Source organism: Eulemur rufifrons, chromosome 18, assembly GCF_041146395.1.
Source record: "Eulemur rufifrons isolate Redbay chromosome 18, OSU_ERuf_1, whole genome shotgun sequence".
NCBI lineage: Eukaryota > Metazoa > Chordata > Mammalia > Primates > Lemuridae > Eulemur > Eulemur rufifrons.
The window spans coordinates 2540371-2558760 of record NC_091000.1 but is presented as its reverse complement, the minus strand read 5'-3'; the positions used below and the strand labels follow the sequence as shown (position 1 = coordinate 2558760).

Sequence of the window (18390 nt, the reverse complement as noted above, 5' to 3'; positions counted from 1 at the left end):
TTTTTTTCCTTGTAATGTCTTTGTGTCTGATTTTGGTATTAGGGTAACACTGGCCTCATAGTAATAAGAGGGTAATAGTGGTTTCATATGGTAATTCTTCTGTCTAATTAGGGTAACTTTACAGCTTTTTTAAAAATGTGTATGGATTTCATAGTTTAATATTGAGAAGTCAAATTTGTTTATTTTATCATTGTGGAGTATATACTTCAATAGGTTAAGTTAGGAAAAAAGAATTTCGTAAATTAGCAAACTGAAACATGTTAAAAAGAATGTTTCTTCCTGAAATTCCTTATAAATGAAAAAGAAGAATACTAGAAAAGGCTTTAAACTAGAGTAATTATATTTTGCTGTAAAAATAAAAATGACCTCATAGCTGGTAATCATTTGAAAGGTAATGATTTAACTACTAAGTGTATGAGATTCTCCTAATCCCATATTACTGGTACTCATTGTGTTACATTTACATAAATACTGTAATCCTTTTCCACATGGATCAACAACTTTTACTACTTTTCCATCCAACTTAAACTAATTGTCTTTGCCCCTTAATGTTTTGCTTTATGCAAAGACATTTAATCTGTTTTTCTTTCTGTCATCCTCAAATTCTCTTTTAATACTGTTTCCTTTGCCGAATTCAAGAATGCTCATGTATTTCTGTTTTAAAATACCAGCAGCTAACTACCTTGTCACTGTCCTGTCACCTAGGCTTCATGATCACATGTTCATACCTCTTTTTTCTCTTTTGCCCAGTAAAAAATAAAACTTGAAGGAAAGTCACAAGAGGCTTTTTTGTCTTGTTTTTCTGCTTGCCAAGTCATATAGGTTAGTTTTAGAAAAACTGGAACGTATAGGAGAGTATTAGGACACAGGAAAGGAAATAATTCCTCTTCCTTACAGAGGCAGCCACTGTGCATTTTCTTGCATTCTTTTTTACATATTTTTTCATAGATAGTGGAAATTAAGTCATATGTACAAATTTGTATCTTTTTACTTTTTTGTGTGTTCTTTTTTTTTTTTTTTTTTATTTCAGCTTATTATGGGGGTACAAAAGTTCAGGTTATATATATTGCCCACGTACCGCTTATCTCCCCGAGTCGCACTGTCTGGGGAATGGACACGCTTGAAGCTCTGTATCTTTTTAAATTAACATTGTTCCCATACATATTTCCCATGTTAAGATTTTTTTCAAGGGATTTTTAGTTTCTGTATAAGATTCCAATACCTGAATGTGCCATGATTTATCTAACAAATCCTCTAATATAACAAGTTGTTGGTAATTTTTCACTTTTTTGAGCACTCGTCTGCCACATTTCATTCTTCATTTCTGTAAAATCAAATCTTATCAGGGCAATTATTAGGTTAAAGGATTTGGTAAATTATGTTCTTGAAGAAGGTTCTAGAAAGAAATATTACGAAATTTCTTTCTAGAAAAGTGGTGCTAATTTATACTCAATCTAACAGTATATGGTAGTGCCCATTTTACTGCCCGCACTGGGCAGTACCAATAACCTCTTAGGAGAAGACATCTGCACTCGAATGTTTATAGCAGCACAATTCACAATTGCAAAGATGTGGAAACTACCCAAGTGCCCATTAATATTAATACATGAGTGAATTAATAAAATGTGGTATATGTATACCATGGAGTACTACTCAGCTATAAGAAACAATGGTAATGTAGCACCTCTTCTATTGTCCTGGATAGAGCTGGAACCCATTCTACTAAGTGAAGTATCCCAGGAATGGAAAAACGAGCACCACATGTACTCATCATCAGATTGGTTTCACTGATCAACACCTAAGTGCACATACAGGAATAAAGTTCATCTGGCGTTGGGCAGATGTGGGGGAGGAGAGGATGGGTATACGCATGTACAATGAGTGCCATGCACACCTGGGCTACTTGAGGTAAATAATGATGAGCTGAAAGCTGTAGTGGAAGTGAATTCATCATCAACCTACACATGAATTAGCAGCAAGGTTTGATGTTATTATTCCAACAACATTGGACCATTTGAAAAAAATCTGCAAGGTAAAGAAGCTGGATAGGTAGGTACTGCATGAATTAAATGAGCATCAGAAGAGAAATCGGTCTCAAAGCTTGCCTTTCTTTGCTGTCATGACATAAAAGCGAACCATTTCTACATTGTATTGTTTCATGAGATGAAAAATGGATTCTTTTTGGCAATCACAAGCATTGGGCACAATGGTTGGATAAAGATGAAGTGCCAAAACACGGTCCAAAACCAAATATTCATGAAAAAAAGCTCATGGTGTCTGTTTGGTGGTCCAGTGCTGGTGTTATCCACTACAGCTTCATGAAACCTGGTGAATCGATTACAGCAAATGTCTCCTGCAACAAGTTGGATGGAATGATGAGGATGCTTGTGAATAAACAGCCGAGATTGGTCAATAGAGACAGGACAATCCTCTTGCAAGACAACACTCCACCTCTTGTTGTACAAACACTGCTGCTCCAACTAGAGAGGCTGGACTTCGAAACTCTCCGTCATCCACCATATTCACCAGACCTTGCACCAACTGACTACCACTTCTTCCAGGCTTTAGACCACTTCTTGCAAGGAAAAATATTCAATTCTCAACAAACTGTGGAAAATGCCTTTAGCGATTTCATTGCCACTCGCTCTCCAGGCTTCTTGGCTGCTGGCATAAACAAGCTACCCTTAAGATGGCAAAACCATGTCGATAGTTTAGGTGCATACTTTGATTAATTGTACTGCTTCTTGTTTGAGATATAATAAACTACACTTTTGATTTGAAATCGGACATTTCATATTTAATGACCTAATAGAATAGATTTTAAGTTTTTGTAGCTTAATTTCATATTTAAAATATTTTGTGTGTTTTAGTTAGTAGTTGTTGCCAAAAAGTATAAAAGATGTGATTATTTGGGGTATGAAAATTAGAAGTGTTTAAATCTTACTAAAAGAAAAGGCATTATTTCATGTATTTTTTTTTTGTTGTTGTTGAGACAGAGTCTCACTTTGTTGCCCAGGCTAGAGTGAGTGCCGTGGCGTCAGCTTAGCTCACAGCAACCTCAGACTCCTCGGCTTAAGCGATCCTACTGCCTCAGCCTCCCGAGTAGCTGGGACTACAGGCATGCGCCACTATGCCCGGCTAATTTTTTCTATATAGATTTTTAGTTGTCCATATAATGTCTTTCTATTTTTTAGTAGAGACGGGGTCTCGCTCAGGCTGGTCTCGAACTCCTGACCTTGAGCAATCCACCCGCCTCGACCTCCCAGAGTGCTAGGATTACAGGCGTGAGCCACCGCGCCCGGCCCTATTTCATGTATTTTTGAGACCGTATTTTAGTTATGATGCCAAAGAAAGCCTAGAGGAAGTTTTTTCCTCACCTCCAAAATTAACTGCAATTGATGCTGTGCTATGAGTTCTCTGATTACTGGGGCTGGGTTTTATTTATTTATTTATCTTCCAAACTTAGCATGATACCTGCTAAGCGTATAGTATATAGTAGATGCCCAATAAATGTTTGTAATTGATATTTTTTATTTATAATCTAAGCTTAATATGTTTACATTCTTTCATAATTGTCAGAGAAAGACACAATAGTAAAATTAGAAAAGATTAAAACAAATAACTGTGCTTTTAATTTTGCCCTAATGTAACCATTTTACTTTTTAATATTATAGTTGTGATATTCAGGGAATTCAGACATAGCTTCTTACTGCATTTTTGAAAACTCACACTTAAGTAAACCTTTTATTCTTTTTGTTCATTTTGAAATTGCTATTATCTTACTTTCATTTGACCTCAATATTGAAGAGAAGATTCTCATGGTATTTGATACAGAGTTCTGAAATAAACTTGGAAACTATTGAGATTTTTCCAGAACTAAGTATAGTCTAAAATAATTTTATGTGTCTGTAAGTAGAATAGATGAAACAAATGTAAAAGAAACCTTCTTGTTAAGACTTTGAGTAAAATTATAGATTTTACTTTTATTTAAAATAGTAAGGAATGTGATTTAGGCAGTGGATATTGATATATATATGTTGTGATTTCTTCATTAAAGGGAATGTGTGTATTTCATGTCAGCCTTTCTTCATATTCTGCAATGGAAAAAGTATTTAGAATGAGTAAAATTTTTAGCTTCTTGGAATATTTATTGTTCAGAATTACTAACTTTGCAATTTGTCCAAATTAGGCAAAAAGGGCAGCTAACTGTAGAAAGAGCTAAACAAGTGGAAGAATTCCTACAGCGAAAACGGGAAGCTATGCAGAATAAAGCTCGAGCTGAAGGACATGTGGTATGATTTTTTTTGTTTGTTTGAGATTTTGAATTTATTAGTATTCCAAATCAAGGTCTGGAATAAGGTAAGTATGAATAAAAATAATTGTAATCTAACAATCTCTGCATAATAATAGGAAATAAGGATACTCAAAAGCCATTCACAGACTATAAAGTCATATGTCTTGGGCCTGATGTGGTAGCTCACTCCTGTAATCCCAGCACTTTGGGACTCCAAGATGAGAGGATTGCTTGAGGCCAGGAGTTTGAGACCAGCTAGGGTAACATAGTGAGACCCTGTCTCTACAAAAAAATTTTTTAAAAATTTAGCTGAGTGGGATGACACACATCTGTAGTCCCAGCTACTTGGGAGGCTGACGCAGGAGGATCACTTGAGTCCAGGAGTTCAAGGTAGCAGTGAGCTGTGATCGTGCCCCTGTACTCCAGCCTGGGCAACAGAGTGAGACCTATCTCTTAAGAAAAAATAAACCCAAAAAGTTGAATGTCTTATTTAACCTCTCTTCTGCTATCTCTTTTATACCAAGGGTGGAATTCTACTGTTTCTTTGGTTAATTGGGAATTAGGTTCATAGCTGTTCCTTTAAAAAAAGTAGAAATGGATATAGCAACCCAGATATTCGTATTAAAGAAATAAGTTCTTACGTGGCTGAGGCTTTTTATCCCCAATAATCTTTTAGTTTTAAATATTTTTAAATAGCAAAGAATTTTAGAAGAGAAAGGGGAAATAGGTATTTGGGTAAGTGTATGTGTAACTATACAATTGCTCACATGTACACCTTCTGTGGTAGTACTCTTTCTGACATGCTTTTGCTTGTGTAAGTTCACACTTTAAACTGATTTTGTGTACTTTCCTGTCTCCAGATTCCTTTTAGTCTTGAGACTACCAGGAATTTTGCTTGTTTTTGAATGCTTATATGTATTCACTTATAGCAATTTTTCTTTTCTAAGATTTTGCAGGAAAGAAAGCTGTCGTGTTCACTCTGCTCTCTTGCTATCAGAAATTAGTATATTTCGTTTTATTGTTGTGTTCTCATTTTTAAGAAATGACATGCCTTGCTTTAGAGATCAGCACTGCAATTTGAGAATGATTTTTGTATGACTTTCTAAGATTCATTCTATTAAACTATATAGGATTTCTTCATTCCTTAGATGACTAAGTGTATATATAAAACTTTGTCTCAGAAAGATATGGCTAAAAGTGAAGAATTTGTATTTTCCAGTCTGTTTGGGTATGTGCATCATGTTGCTTGTTTTATGCTTTCACTAAGTTAACAAGGCAGTTTGTTAAACACTTTGTAAGTAGTAGGTGTATAAAGCTTAATCAGATATAGTTTGTCTCTGGAGTAATTTATAATTTAATGTTGGACTAGAATATATACACTGGTAATGAGGCAGAGTAGAAGTGAGGGCTGAGGTTGATGGTGGGCGGGATAAGAAGCCTCACTGATTTTAAGTTCTGAGTTGGAACTTTTTTATGATCAGGTAGAGGTACTTTTAAAAATTTGCCTCTCTGTATTAGTTTTCAATTTCTGTGTAACAAGTTACCGTAAACTTAGTGGCTTAAAGCAACACAAATTGATTACTCACACTTTCTGTGGGTTAAGAGTCTGGTGTATGTTAGCTGTACTACCACACCCAGCAACTATTTTAAAGTGTACAGTTCAGTGGCATTAAATACATTCAAAATGTCTCTCTTCTTGATTTCTATTTATTTTGCTCTTGTTTTTCTGGGATTTTTTAGTTTTTAAGGCTACAAAATAGTTGTACATATTTATGGGGTACATGTGATGTTTTGATATGAGCATACAGTGTATAATGTCTTGATTTATAGATTGAAACTTAGATTGTTGAGTTGAGATCTTACTTCTTTTCTCCTATTGGTATTGCATATTATGAATTTGCCTCTAGGTATTGCTTTAACTGTATCCCACAAATTTGGTATGTTGTGTTTTTATTCTCATCCCATTCCAAATATGTTCCTATTTTACTTGAGACATCCTCTTTGGCCTGTGGATTATTTAGAAGTATGCTGTTTAATTTCCAAGTGTTTGGACATTTTCCTATTATTTTCTGTTATTCTTTTCTAGTTTTATTTTATTTTGGTCAGAGAACATACTTTGTAGGATAGTCGTTTTACATTTGTTTAGGTTTGTACTTTGATCTAGGATATAATCTATCCTTGTGAATGTTCCACATGCACTCGGAAGGAGTGTGTATTCTACTTTTGTTGGGTGGAGTATAACTTAGAATAATTACATCCAGTTAGTGGATGTGGTTCCATTTTTCTTGATCCATGCTGCTAGCCTGTACATTGTATTAATATTTGATACTAAAGAAATCTTCAAATATAATTGTTGATTTGTCTGTTTCTCCTTTTATAATAGTTCTGTCAGTTTTTCTCTTTCTTTCTTTTTTTTTTTTTTCCTTTCAGGAGCATACCCATTTAGGATTGTTGGGGGCAGGGGATTTGGTGAATTGACCTTTTTATTGAATCTTCATCTCTTTTTATTCCTGTACTAAGTTTTGTGTAACAAATTACCACAATTTAGCAGTTTATAACAACATGGTATCTCATAGTTCCTGTGGGGTAGGAGTGTGGGCACAGCCAGGTCTACTACTTAGGGTCTCATAAGGCTGCAATCATGGTCAGCCAGTCTGCATTCTTAACTAACTTCCTCAATTGGGGAAGTATTAACTGCCAAGATCATGTTGGTGAAAGAATTCATTTCCTTCAGGCTTAGTGAATGGGTCCCAGCTGCTTGCTGGCCGTCAACTAGAGGTCTCCCTCAGTTTCTAGAAGCCACCTGAAGTTCTTGACACATGGCCCTTTCTAACATGTCTTTATCAAGCAAGGGTAGTCTGTGGAGGGGGTATGCTAACAGGAATGATATATGCTGTAACAATTATAGGAGTGATATCCCATTACCTTTGCCATAGTCTGGTGGTTACAAGCAAATCACAGGTCTTTCCCACGCTCAAGGGCAGGGAATTACACAAGGCTATAAACAGTAGGAGGTGGGGATTATGGAGGCTACCTTAGAGCACGTGAGGCACATCCTTGGTAATTTTTTTTTGTTTTGAAGACTACTTTCTTTGATATTAATGTAGCCATTCCCACTTTTTTTGATTAGTGTTTGCATGGTATATACTGTTCTGTACTTTTACTTTTAATCTACCTGAGTGATTGTTTGAGGTAAGTTTTTTGTAGTGAATCTATAGTTTATATGGTTTTTTAAAAATCCAGCCTAACAATCCCTGTCTTTTAATTGGTGTGTTTAAGTAATTATATTACATCATTATAATTAATAACATTTAATATAATTATTGATATGTTTGAGTTTAAGTCTGATTTTTTGTTAATATTTGTTTTGTGTTTGTTCCCTGTGTTTTGCTCCTTTCTACTTTCTTGCTGGTTATTTGAACACTTTTTAATATTCCTTGTTAATTAACCTATTGTAATTTTGACTATGTTTTTCTTTTGTATAACTTTTTAGTGGCTGCTCCAGAGATTAAAAATATATACTTTACTTTCACAATCTCTGATATACAATATTATACTACTTCAATTGGAATGTAGAAATCTTTACAATATACAAGTAGGTCTCTTGACCTCTCCCCTTTATGCTGTAGTTGTCTTACATACATTAAAATGCTACCAGGTAGTGTTATAATTTTTGCTTTTAACTGTCAAGCATATTTAAGAACACAAGAAGAAAGTAATACTTTGTTATATTTATACCAACACTTATCATTTCTACTGTTATTCTTTCATTCCTAATGTTCCAAGTTTTTTTCTGATCTCTTTTTCCTTCCGTCTGAAGAAAGTCCTTTATCAGTTCTTTTAGATCAAGTCTGCTGACTATGAATTCTCTTAGTCTTATTTTATCTGTGAATGTCTTTATTTCATCTTCATTTCTGAACAATATTTTTGCTGGATGTAATATTCTGGGTTGACAGTTTATTTCTTTTTTCATTTAAAAAATGTTATTTTCGGCCGGGCGCGGTGGCTCACGCCTGTAATCCTAGCACTCTGGGAGGCCGAGGCGGGTGGATTGCTCAAGGTCAGGAGTTCGAGACCAGCCTGAGCGAGACCCCGTCTCTACTAAAAATGGAAAGACATTATATGGACACCTAAAAATCTATATAGAAAAAATTAGCCGGGCATAGTGGCGCATGCCTGTAGTCCCAGCTACTCGGGAGGCTGAGGCAGTAGGATCGCTTAAGCCCAGGAGTTTGAGGTTGCTGTGAGCTAAGCTGACGCCACGGCACTCACTCTAGCCTGGGCAACAAAGTGAGACTCTGTCTCAACAACAAAAAAAAAAAATGTTATTTTCCTGCTTTCTGTCCTCCATAGTTTTTGATGAGAAATTCTCACCTATTCAAGTTACTTTTCTCCTCTAGTTAATGTTTGCTTTTCTCTGGATGCTTTCAAGATTTTTTTGTTTTTAGTTTTTAGCAGTATAGTTAAGTTGTCTCTGAGAATGGATTTCTTGGGTTTGTTGTATTTATAGCTTGCTAGATCTTGAATTTACAGGTTTATGATTTATACCGAACTTGTAATGATTTGAGTCATTATTGCTTCAGATATTTTTTTGGCACTGCACTCTTTCTCTTCGGTGGTTCTCTGATGACATGAATGTTAGACCTTTTGATCTCCCACAGCTTTGTGAAACTCTGTTTAATTTTTTTCCAACATTTTTTTCTCTCTGTTGTACAGAGTAGATAATTTCTTTTGTTCTGTTTTCAAGTTCACTTCCTCTTTCCCCCTCATTCTTATTCTGCTTATTTGGTCCATCCAGTGAGTGCTTTATTTTGATAATTTTTCATTTTTTGTGTTTTCATTTAGTGTTTTCTTTGTATCTTGTATTTCGTTGTTGATGCTTGCTATTTTAACTTTTTTTGAAGAGTGTTCACGATCATGATTGCTTGTTCAAGCACTTTTTATAACAGTTTCTTGAAATTTTTTGTCAGATAATTATATCATCTGTGTCATCTAATTATAATCTCTGTGTCATCTATTCCATGGAAGTTAGGATTTTTGTGGTTCTTCATATGCTGATTGATTTTGGATTATATCCTAGACATTTAGAATATCACATTATTAGATTCTGTGTTTTTGTTTAAATTTTACAGAGATTGTTGTTCATATTTGCTTTAGGAGACGATTGACTTGTCAGGCTACAAGTTCCTACCTTCCTTTTGTGGGCTGTGCTTCCAGTTATACTTTTTTTCTCAAAGTCTTGCAGTGCCCTTCAGATCTGTCTCACACCACCTGGTATGGTCTAAAATCTAGGTGAAAATCTTATTTGTTAGCTCAGTGCTTTGGTCTTTGGTTTAGTCTTTGGTATGCTGAGTAGGGTCAGATCACACTTGCACAAGTTGTGGCGAGCCCAGGACTTCATAAACAACGTATGAGATCATTTTCCTGAGTTCCTCCCTGGCTACCATCCATCTCCTGATGTTTCCCCTTCCCTGGGGGCTTCACTTTTCAGTCTTCTAGCTGTAAACCTCCCACATGTGCAATTTCATCACCTCTGGGATCAAGGAGTAGGACAGAAAGAGAAGCAAGAAGACTTGGCTCTGCCTTTTTGGAACTTCAGTGTCACAGGAGACAGAGGTGCCCCTCCCTCAGAGTTTTGTGTCCTGTAATCTGTTGCTGTTGCTGTCATCACAGCAGTGACATTTCCTGGGTCACAAGAGAAAGGAAAAAAAGATGAGAGAAAAAAAATGGAAGATTTTCTCCTTTCTCCCTGAGTTTTAGGCATTCCCTCCCCCATTCTTCGAGCCAGAACTAGAGGGTTTCTCTTGTGTCTCTGCCATCTGCAGAGGGCTCAGTTCCAGGTTTTCAGCCAAGTTAAGTTCAGGCCGTGGGGTACTGCAGTTTTTAAAAAATGCTGTTGCATCTGTAGACTAAAAAAAAAAAAAAAATCAAACTTTATACCTTATAAAATAATGAACTCAAAACACATCATAGTCTTTAATAAAAACATAAAACTGTAAAGTGTCTAGTAAAAGACAGAGTAAAATCTCCAGGCCTAAGACAAGACAAAGAGTTCTTAGACTTGACACCAAGAGCATTTATGCAAAAAGGGAAAACTTGATAAACCGGACTTCATCATACCAAGAAATACTACTCAGCAATGAAAGGGAATGAACCGTTGATGCATGCGATACCTTGGATGGATCACAGTGTAATTATATTGAGTGGAATCAGTCAATCTCAAAAGTGTGTGTATGTATGTGCCTATATATAATATGAGTCCATATGTATAAAATTTATAAAATATAATTACAAAGATGGAGAATAGTGGTTGGCAGGGGTTAGGGAGGGGGCTGAATGTGGCTATGAAGTGTTATGGTAATGATACGTGTAAGTGTCTTGATTAAGTATCTTATGCTTACATAAGACTATACATGATCAAATTGTATAGGCACACAAACACAGGATGTGTGCGTGTATGGCTGGTGAAATTTCTATGATTGTGTCAGTGTCAGATTCCTGGTTTTGGTAGTGTACTATAGTTATGCGAGATGATAAAGTTAGGAGAGGCTGTGTGAGGAATGCATGGGACCTCCCTGTGCATTTGTTTCACCTTTCTGTGAATCTATATAATATTTCCAACTACAAAATTTAAAAAAAAAAACTTATAAGTAACTCATTCTTATATAATATTTCTCAGATACCACGAAAGGAAGATATAGCCTATAGCCATACTCAGTTTACCACCACCCACTCTCCTATAACTTTGTAGATACTCCCTTATGTCTTTTCGGAATTCATGTCACGTCTTTGCCTAGTGCTGCTTGTTTCTTATTTTCCTTCACTTCCCCAACCTTCTGACCTCTCTATATCCCCAAAGCTCAAGTAACTGATAAGCTAATGCAACGACCTCCTTGAAAGGGGGAAGAAAATGAGTGAGCAAGAGCCTTTTGTGGGACTGGAAGAGAAGAATGGCAGGGCATGCGTATACAGTAATACTTTTTTGTTCTGGCACATTCACAAAGTAGGTGGTAATGTGCTCAGACTTAGAGCAAGTTTAAGTAATTTTGCTTAAGGTCAGTGGTATTTACATGGCATTGACAAAAACATGAACTGACAGACTTCAGAGTCTGTAGTCCATGTTCATAACTATCACATACTGCGCTTCCACCATTATCATGCACTCTGATGAGGGCTTCTGTGAGAGGCATATGTAAAGGATGGAACATATGGTGGGTCAGAGGAGGCACGCTTAACTCACTGGAGAAGGCTTTAGCAAGGCTGTCCGTGGGTGATATGTGTGATTCGAGTTTTGGAAGATAAGTGGAGTCAGCCATCTTAAGGTGATGAATGAGATCATGGCTCATAAACCATAAGCAGTTGGCATGGCTGGAATGTAGGATTTATGTTTGAGCAGTGGAGAGATGAAACTAGATCATAAACGGCCTTACCTGCCATTCAACAGCATGTGGGTTAAAGTGTGAAGATAATGGGAACCATTGAAGGGTTTATGTGGGGTTTGATCTGAAAGAGAATTTTAGAAAGGTTACTCTGAGTGCATTGTAAAGAATAGACTGGGAAGATGTGAGACTAAAGGTAAGATAAGTTAGGAAGCTCTTGGGGCAGGAGAGAAAAAAAGTTAGGAAGCTCTTTTGGAAATTTATGAGTCAAGAGAAGTTGAGCCAAGGCAGAAACTAGAAGCATATAGAGTATCGGGAGATAGAATTTGTAATTTGGCATTCATTTTAATATGGTAGGTAAGAGAGAGGCAAAGGTAACTCCCAGCTTCCTGACTTGGGTGGCTGATCTTGATCAAGAGCTAAGCTAGGAGTAAGATCATGCAGTAAACAGAATGATAAAATCAGATTAATAAACTGTTTGCGGTGGCTTTGCTGCTTAAGAGTGGAGTTGCCCAGTGTCAGTTTATTATACACTTGGAAGTCTGTAGTTCAAGGGAAGGGGGCTGCCAGGTTGGTTTAGATTTGGGAATTGGCAACACATGTTAAAGTCTGGAATGCGAAGAGAAAGGGGAGCAAAAAATTAAACTCTAGAAAATACTGACATTTATCAGTGAGCCAAGGAAGGGAAAAGCCTGTGAAAAATGGTGATGATTGAAGAACCAAGGAGAGGGGGCCATTATAAAAAGTGAAAGAGAAGAGAGACATTTTTAAAAATAAGTAAATTACAGTACATTTATATAGGGGAATGTTATGAACAGTATATACTCATATAAGGATAGTGTTTTTAAGGAATACTGAATGAATATGGGAAGAGACTCAGGATATAATTGAAAAAAGTCAGGATAACTGTAGTAAAATCCCAGTTTTGTAACAATAAACATGAATGTATTTATACATAGGCATAGAAGAAAATTTGGAAGACAGTACCTTAAAATATTAAGTTTCTCAGGTGACAGAATTATAAATGTTTCATGTTTCTTTATTTTATAAATTTTCCATAATAAACGTATATTATTTGTTGTGAGAGGAAAAAATACATATGTAAATTAAGTGGATTCAGTCAAAACTAATTTCTAGAGGAAATGTTAAGTACAAAAATCGCTCAAAAGGGTCCATTTGACTTATGAACCAGGAGGTCATTGGTGACTTTAGAAAATTTTCACAGTTAGAATGGGATCAGAAACTAGGGTTGAAAAATGAATGGAAAGCAGAAAATGGAGATGATAAATATAAAAAGTACCCTTTCAAAAAGCTGATAAAGACCTTAGAAGGGAGGATGGTGAGAGATAAAAAAAAATTACCTATCTGGTACAACATATGCTACTCTGGTGACCAGTACACTAAAAGCCCTGATTCAGCATTATACAGTTCATCCATGGAACAGAAGACACTTGAACCCCTTAAGTCTATTGAAATTTTTTAAAATGCAAAAAAAAAAAAAAAAAAAAACCCATTAAGAAAATAAAGGCATTAGGGAAGTGGGACTAAGAATTTTTTTAAGTTGAGAAGAACTGGAAGCATGCTTGTTTGTATGCTGAAGGAAGAGAAAGTAGATTAACTATGTTCAAAATGAGTCAGTTTGTGATTGGGTATGATCGTGTGCAGTGTAGTAACAGGACATGCCTGAGTGCAATTTGATTGAGATCTTGTAATTAATATACAGCACATTTGTCAAACTCAGAAACAGTGAGCTCAAATATTTTATTATGTGTATAGTGTGAAAATAACCACATATAGAAATTGATTGGCCCTTCGTAGAGGAAAAATTTAGTTTTTCCTAACCTCCAAAGCAGTTATAAAAACCTCTTTACTTAAATGGCTAATAAAAGCATACCTGGTCTCTGTTTTGAATAATTATATTTGGGGTTTAATTGCTTCCTTCTGTTCTCATTGAATATATTTGTCAGATTGATATAGGAGAACGCCAGGGTTTGTTATCATAGTTTATCAGCTAGAAATGGTCAGTATTTGCCAAAAGAAATAAAGCAGCACCTGGATCTTCCTGGGTAAGATGATGATGTAGCCTTAGTCATTCTTTAAACTTAGTACATTAAATGATAAACAGGGAATCCTGCAAAACCTGGCAGCTATGTATGGAGGCAGGTCCAGCTCTGCAAGAGGAGGGAAGCCAAGAAACAAAGAGGAAGAGGTACGCCTCCCGCATGCTGCCACCTCCGCCACACGGCCATTTTTGAGTTTATTGCCTTCTTTTCTTGCATGGTTTAAATTCTTAACAGTTATTTGAAGATTTTGTAGGTCTATAGGGACCTGTTAATATATTTTCACTGACATGCTGTGTCATAATTTTGCCCCATAACTGCTATTCGATATTCTGAGTTCAATTTTTTTCTTTTGATAAAATTAAATATTTGTAATTATAATGTCTTTCTTTTCAGAAATAAATTGCTCTAAATTAAACACTTGAAAGCTAATATTACATTTCCATTAACCAGATTTCAAAATTTTTATTTCTTATGTTCAGATTAACACTTTTCCTTAAATTAAAAATTTTTAGCGATAAAATTGTTGCTGGTTTCCCTTTTAAATTATTATTTTGGGTTTTTTTTTCCTCTTTTTAGGTTTATCTGGCAAGACTGAGGCAAATAAGACTACAGAATTTCAATGAGCGCCAACAGATTAAAGCTAAACTTCGTGGTGAAAAAGTAGGTTAAAAGCAAATTTTAAAAAACAAGTTGAATGATATTATAGTAGATTAATATTAAAAATGCTGTGACACTAACAAAAAAGTAAAAACTGATGAAGATATTGCAAGTTCAAAAACCGGAAAACTACACATAGGGATAAAGTAAATAATTATATGGTTTAAAATTGGTAAGCCCATTTGTTCCAGAGGAATTCTAAGAGGAAAATATAACTGGTATCCATGGAGGAATTAAAGTGCACTTTATATCATTCCCTTTTTATCTTTTTGTTCCATTGTCCATAAAGGTTGATAATTGTGGAGAGTTCAGTTACAGCTTTGGGAGAAAATTAATAGCATTGAATGATTTCCCATGTTACATTTTTAGATTTTTGTTGATTTATATTATCTTTCACAAAGCTCTACACTGAATTTTATGGCTGTATCCTAAGTGATTTGCTTACTTACTTACTTTGTAGAAAGGAGCTGATAGTTCCGAAGGACAAGAAGGAAGTGAAGAGGCTGACACGAGGCGCAAAAAAATTGAATCACTTAAGGTATAGACTGGAAGTGACACAGATTTTCTTAGAGACAATTTAAAGCTGAGATAGAAAATTGTGTTCTTACATTTCACATAGCTAAGTGAATTTATTCTCTTGCTTTAATTTTTCTTTCCCCTTTATCTATCACTTTTTGGTTTCTAAAAAATAGTATTTTTCTCTCTTTGTATCATATTTATAAACAATAATTTGATGAAACCATGGCATAAATACATGAAACTATCACATACACAATCTTAAAAAGAAAATATAACAACCTTAAAAATGAAAAATATATAGATATTCATTTCTATAAATATAAGTGAAGTCCATATATAATTATTGTTTTAATTTTTTTCATTTAGCATATTTATTGAGCACCTAGTATGTGCTGGGCCTGGTTTTAGATGCTGGGGATATAGAGTGAGCTTACATTTTTATTCTGGAACCACACACACACTTCTTTTTTGGCTAATAAGTAAATATCTTTATAGTTGTAGAAAGAAAAAACCCTATGCCCTTCTTTCTAGTAACTAATTTTTTTAATTGTTTTTATTTTCAGGCCCGAGCAAATGCACGTGCCGCTGTTCTAAAAGAACAACTAGAGAGAAAGAGAAAGGAAGCATATGAGAGAGAAAAGAAAGTATGGGAAGAGCAGGTAAGATTCACTGCAGATTCTTATTCCTGGTCATGTTGATGTTCTGTCTCCTCCTTGGTAGTACGTCAGCGTTACAGTTTTGTAATCTTTTCTTCTCTGTTTTTTTATTCTCATTCTCCCTGTCCCCTTGCCTTCTTGTCTTCTTTCCCTCTTGCCCTTCTCTGCCTCTCTCTGTGTCTCTCAGTATAGATTTTTCTCTCTTGCATATTTAAGTGTGATCTATGTAAAAGTTAGTTGAGGGTTTGCTTTGAGGTGAGAAACTAGTTTATTTTATGTATTTTTAAATTTTTCATTTACTTATTGCCAAGTAGCTAATCAAAATCCCAGCATCATTTAATAACTGCATCTTCCTTATGCCACTGATTTATAATGCTACCTTCAAGATTTATTAAAGTCTTATATATAGTGAATGGATCTATAGCATATATGTATCAAGCTATATTTTTCTCTGGGCTTTCTCCTCTGCTATGTTATTATAGTGTCTCATTTTATTAGTAATTATAGATATAGAATATACTTTAATTTCTTTTTTTTTTTTTTTTTTTTTTTGAGACAGTGTCTCACTCTGTTGCCCAGGCTAGAGTGAGTGCCGTGGCGTCACCCTAGCTCACAGCAACCTCAAACTCCTGGGCTCAAGGGATCCTCCTGTCTCAGCCTCCCGAGTAGCTGGGACTACAGGCATGCACCACCATGCCCGGCTAATTTTTTCTATATATATTTTTAGCTGTCCATATAATTTCTTTCTATTTTTAGTAGAGATGGGGTCTCGCTCTTGCTCAGGCTGGTCTTGAACTCCTGAGCTCAAACGATCTTTTATCCAGTTTGAACAACACAGCAAGACCTTGTCTCTAAAAAAATGAAAAAAAGAAATTAACTGGGCGTGGTGGCACACATCTGTAGTTCCAGATACTCGGGAGGCTGAGGCAAGAAGATCGCTTGAGCCTAGGAGTTTGAGGATGCAGTTCCTCCAGCCTGGGCAACAGAGTGAGACCCCCATCTGTAAAAACAAACAATATCTTTGGTTGATTAAAAGGAAAGATTGGCTTCTGTAGGTACAAAGAGAAATAGTGTGAAGAGAATTCAACAGAAACCTTTCCTATCTTTGCGTAATCACATCTTGTGCTGAATTTGATTGTCTTTGGTCTCATTCCCTGTTTAACTCATAACATCTTATCAATAAATTTTTGTTTGTGTTATTTTGGGTTTCTTTTAAGATTTAAATTAATATAGAAATGTCTCTAATATACTTTGCAGCTTATTTAAGAGTATAAGGTCAAGATAAAGGATTTTCAATGCACTTATATGACATTTGCTATTCTTTAACTGAGGACAAAATCTGCTAAGTATTTCCTATAGGTTTTTAAAAATTTTTTCTTAGGCCATATGTCTACAATTTCAGAAAGTTGTGCCAGTGCCTTGTTTAGATTGTATAAGAATTATGTATGCATGTGGATAAGAAAGAATTTTTTAAAGAATATGGATAAATGAAGTATAATTAGAGCAGTGGGTGTATGGGTGATTTTTTTCTTTTTTTAAGAGTTTCCTTAATGTTCCTATTATAGGTATCTACCCAATAATTTTAGAAATGACTTTTAAGATAATCTTTGTAAGCATAAATGAACATTCTATTATAGGTTGAGAAGGGAAATTGGTACTCTTCTTACTTTAGGGAAATTGGTTAAATCCATATTATGTCTCCTATTTAATTATATAGTTAAATTACTTTTTTGATTTGTTGTAAATCTTAGTTTTCTTTGAATTTATAATGTAAAGTATTTGACTTTCAGGTTTCTGTTTCTTGTTGACTTCTGTGTCCTAAAGCCTCCTTATTTAGTCCCTAAATTTTAAATTATGATCATGTACAAATGGATGGCTTTTGTTTTAAGTACATTCTAAAGATCAGAAACTTGCGAGTTAATTCATTTTGTCAGGGACTAAAACCAGACTTTTGGTGTTTAAGCCAAATAACCTCATTTAATAGAAACTAAATAAATAATAATTGCTACCATTTATTAGGTACATAGCTATATATATATTTTTTTTTCAGCTCATTATGGGGGTACAAAAGTTCAGGTTATATATATTGCCCATGCCTCCCCATCCCCCCAAGTCTGAGCTTCAAGTGTGTCCATTCCCTAGACAGTGCACATCGCACTCATCATGTAGGTATGCACCCATCCCCTCCCCCCACCCCCATCCCCCCCAGTCAGAACTTCAAGCGTGTCCATTCTCCAGGCAGTGCACATCGCACTCATCAAGTAGGTATACACCCATCCCTTCCCCCAGCCCCCACCTCTGTCCAATACCCAATTGGTGTTATTCCCAAATGTGCACTCAGGGAAACCAGTTTGCTGGTGAGTACATGTGGTGCTTATTTTTCCATTCTTGGAATACTTCACTTAATAGAATGGGTTCCAATTCTCTCCAGGAGAACCAAAGAGATGCCATATCACCATTATTTCTAATAGCTGAGTAATATTCCATGGTATACATATACCACATTTTGCTAATCCATTCATGAATTGATGGGCATTTGGGTTATTTCTACTTCATTGCCATTGTGAATTGTGCTGCTATAAACATACGGGTTGCAGGTGTCTTTTTTATAGAATGACATTTGTTCTTCTGGGTAGATGCCCAATAATGGGATTGCTGGATCGAATGGTAGGTCTGCTTGAATCTGTTTAAGGTATCTCCACATTGCTTTCCACAGGGGTTGCACTAGTTTACAGTCCCACTAGCAGTGTATGAGTGTACCTGTCTCTCCGCATCCACGCCAACATGTATTGTTTTGGGACTTTTTGATAACGGCCATTCTC

The 18390-nt window shown here is 35.5% G+C and overlaps 1 protein-coding gene across 1 annotated transcript in view; it reads left to right on the top strand.

Annotated features, from left to right (window-relative positions):
• NEK1 (NIMA related kinase 1) overlaps positions 1-18390 on the top strand; it is a 117674-nt gene that overhangs the window by 45606 nt on the left and 53678 nt on the right. The window contains exons 18-22 of the mRNA XM_069493756.1: positions 4190-4292; positions 13799-13882; positions 14313-14396; positions 14854-14931; positions 15476-15571. Of these exons, the coding sequence (XP_069349857.1) occupies positions 4190-4292; positions 13799-13882; positions 14313-14396; positions 14854-14931; positions 15476-15571 (445 nt within the window). The remainder of the gene's footprint in view (positions 1-4189; positions 4293-13798; positions 13883-14312; positions 14397-14853; positions 14932-15475; positions 15572-18390) is intronic.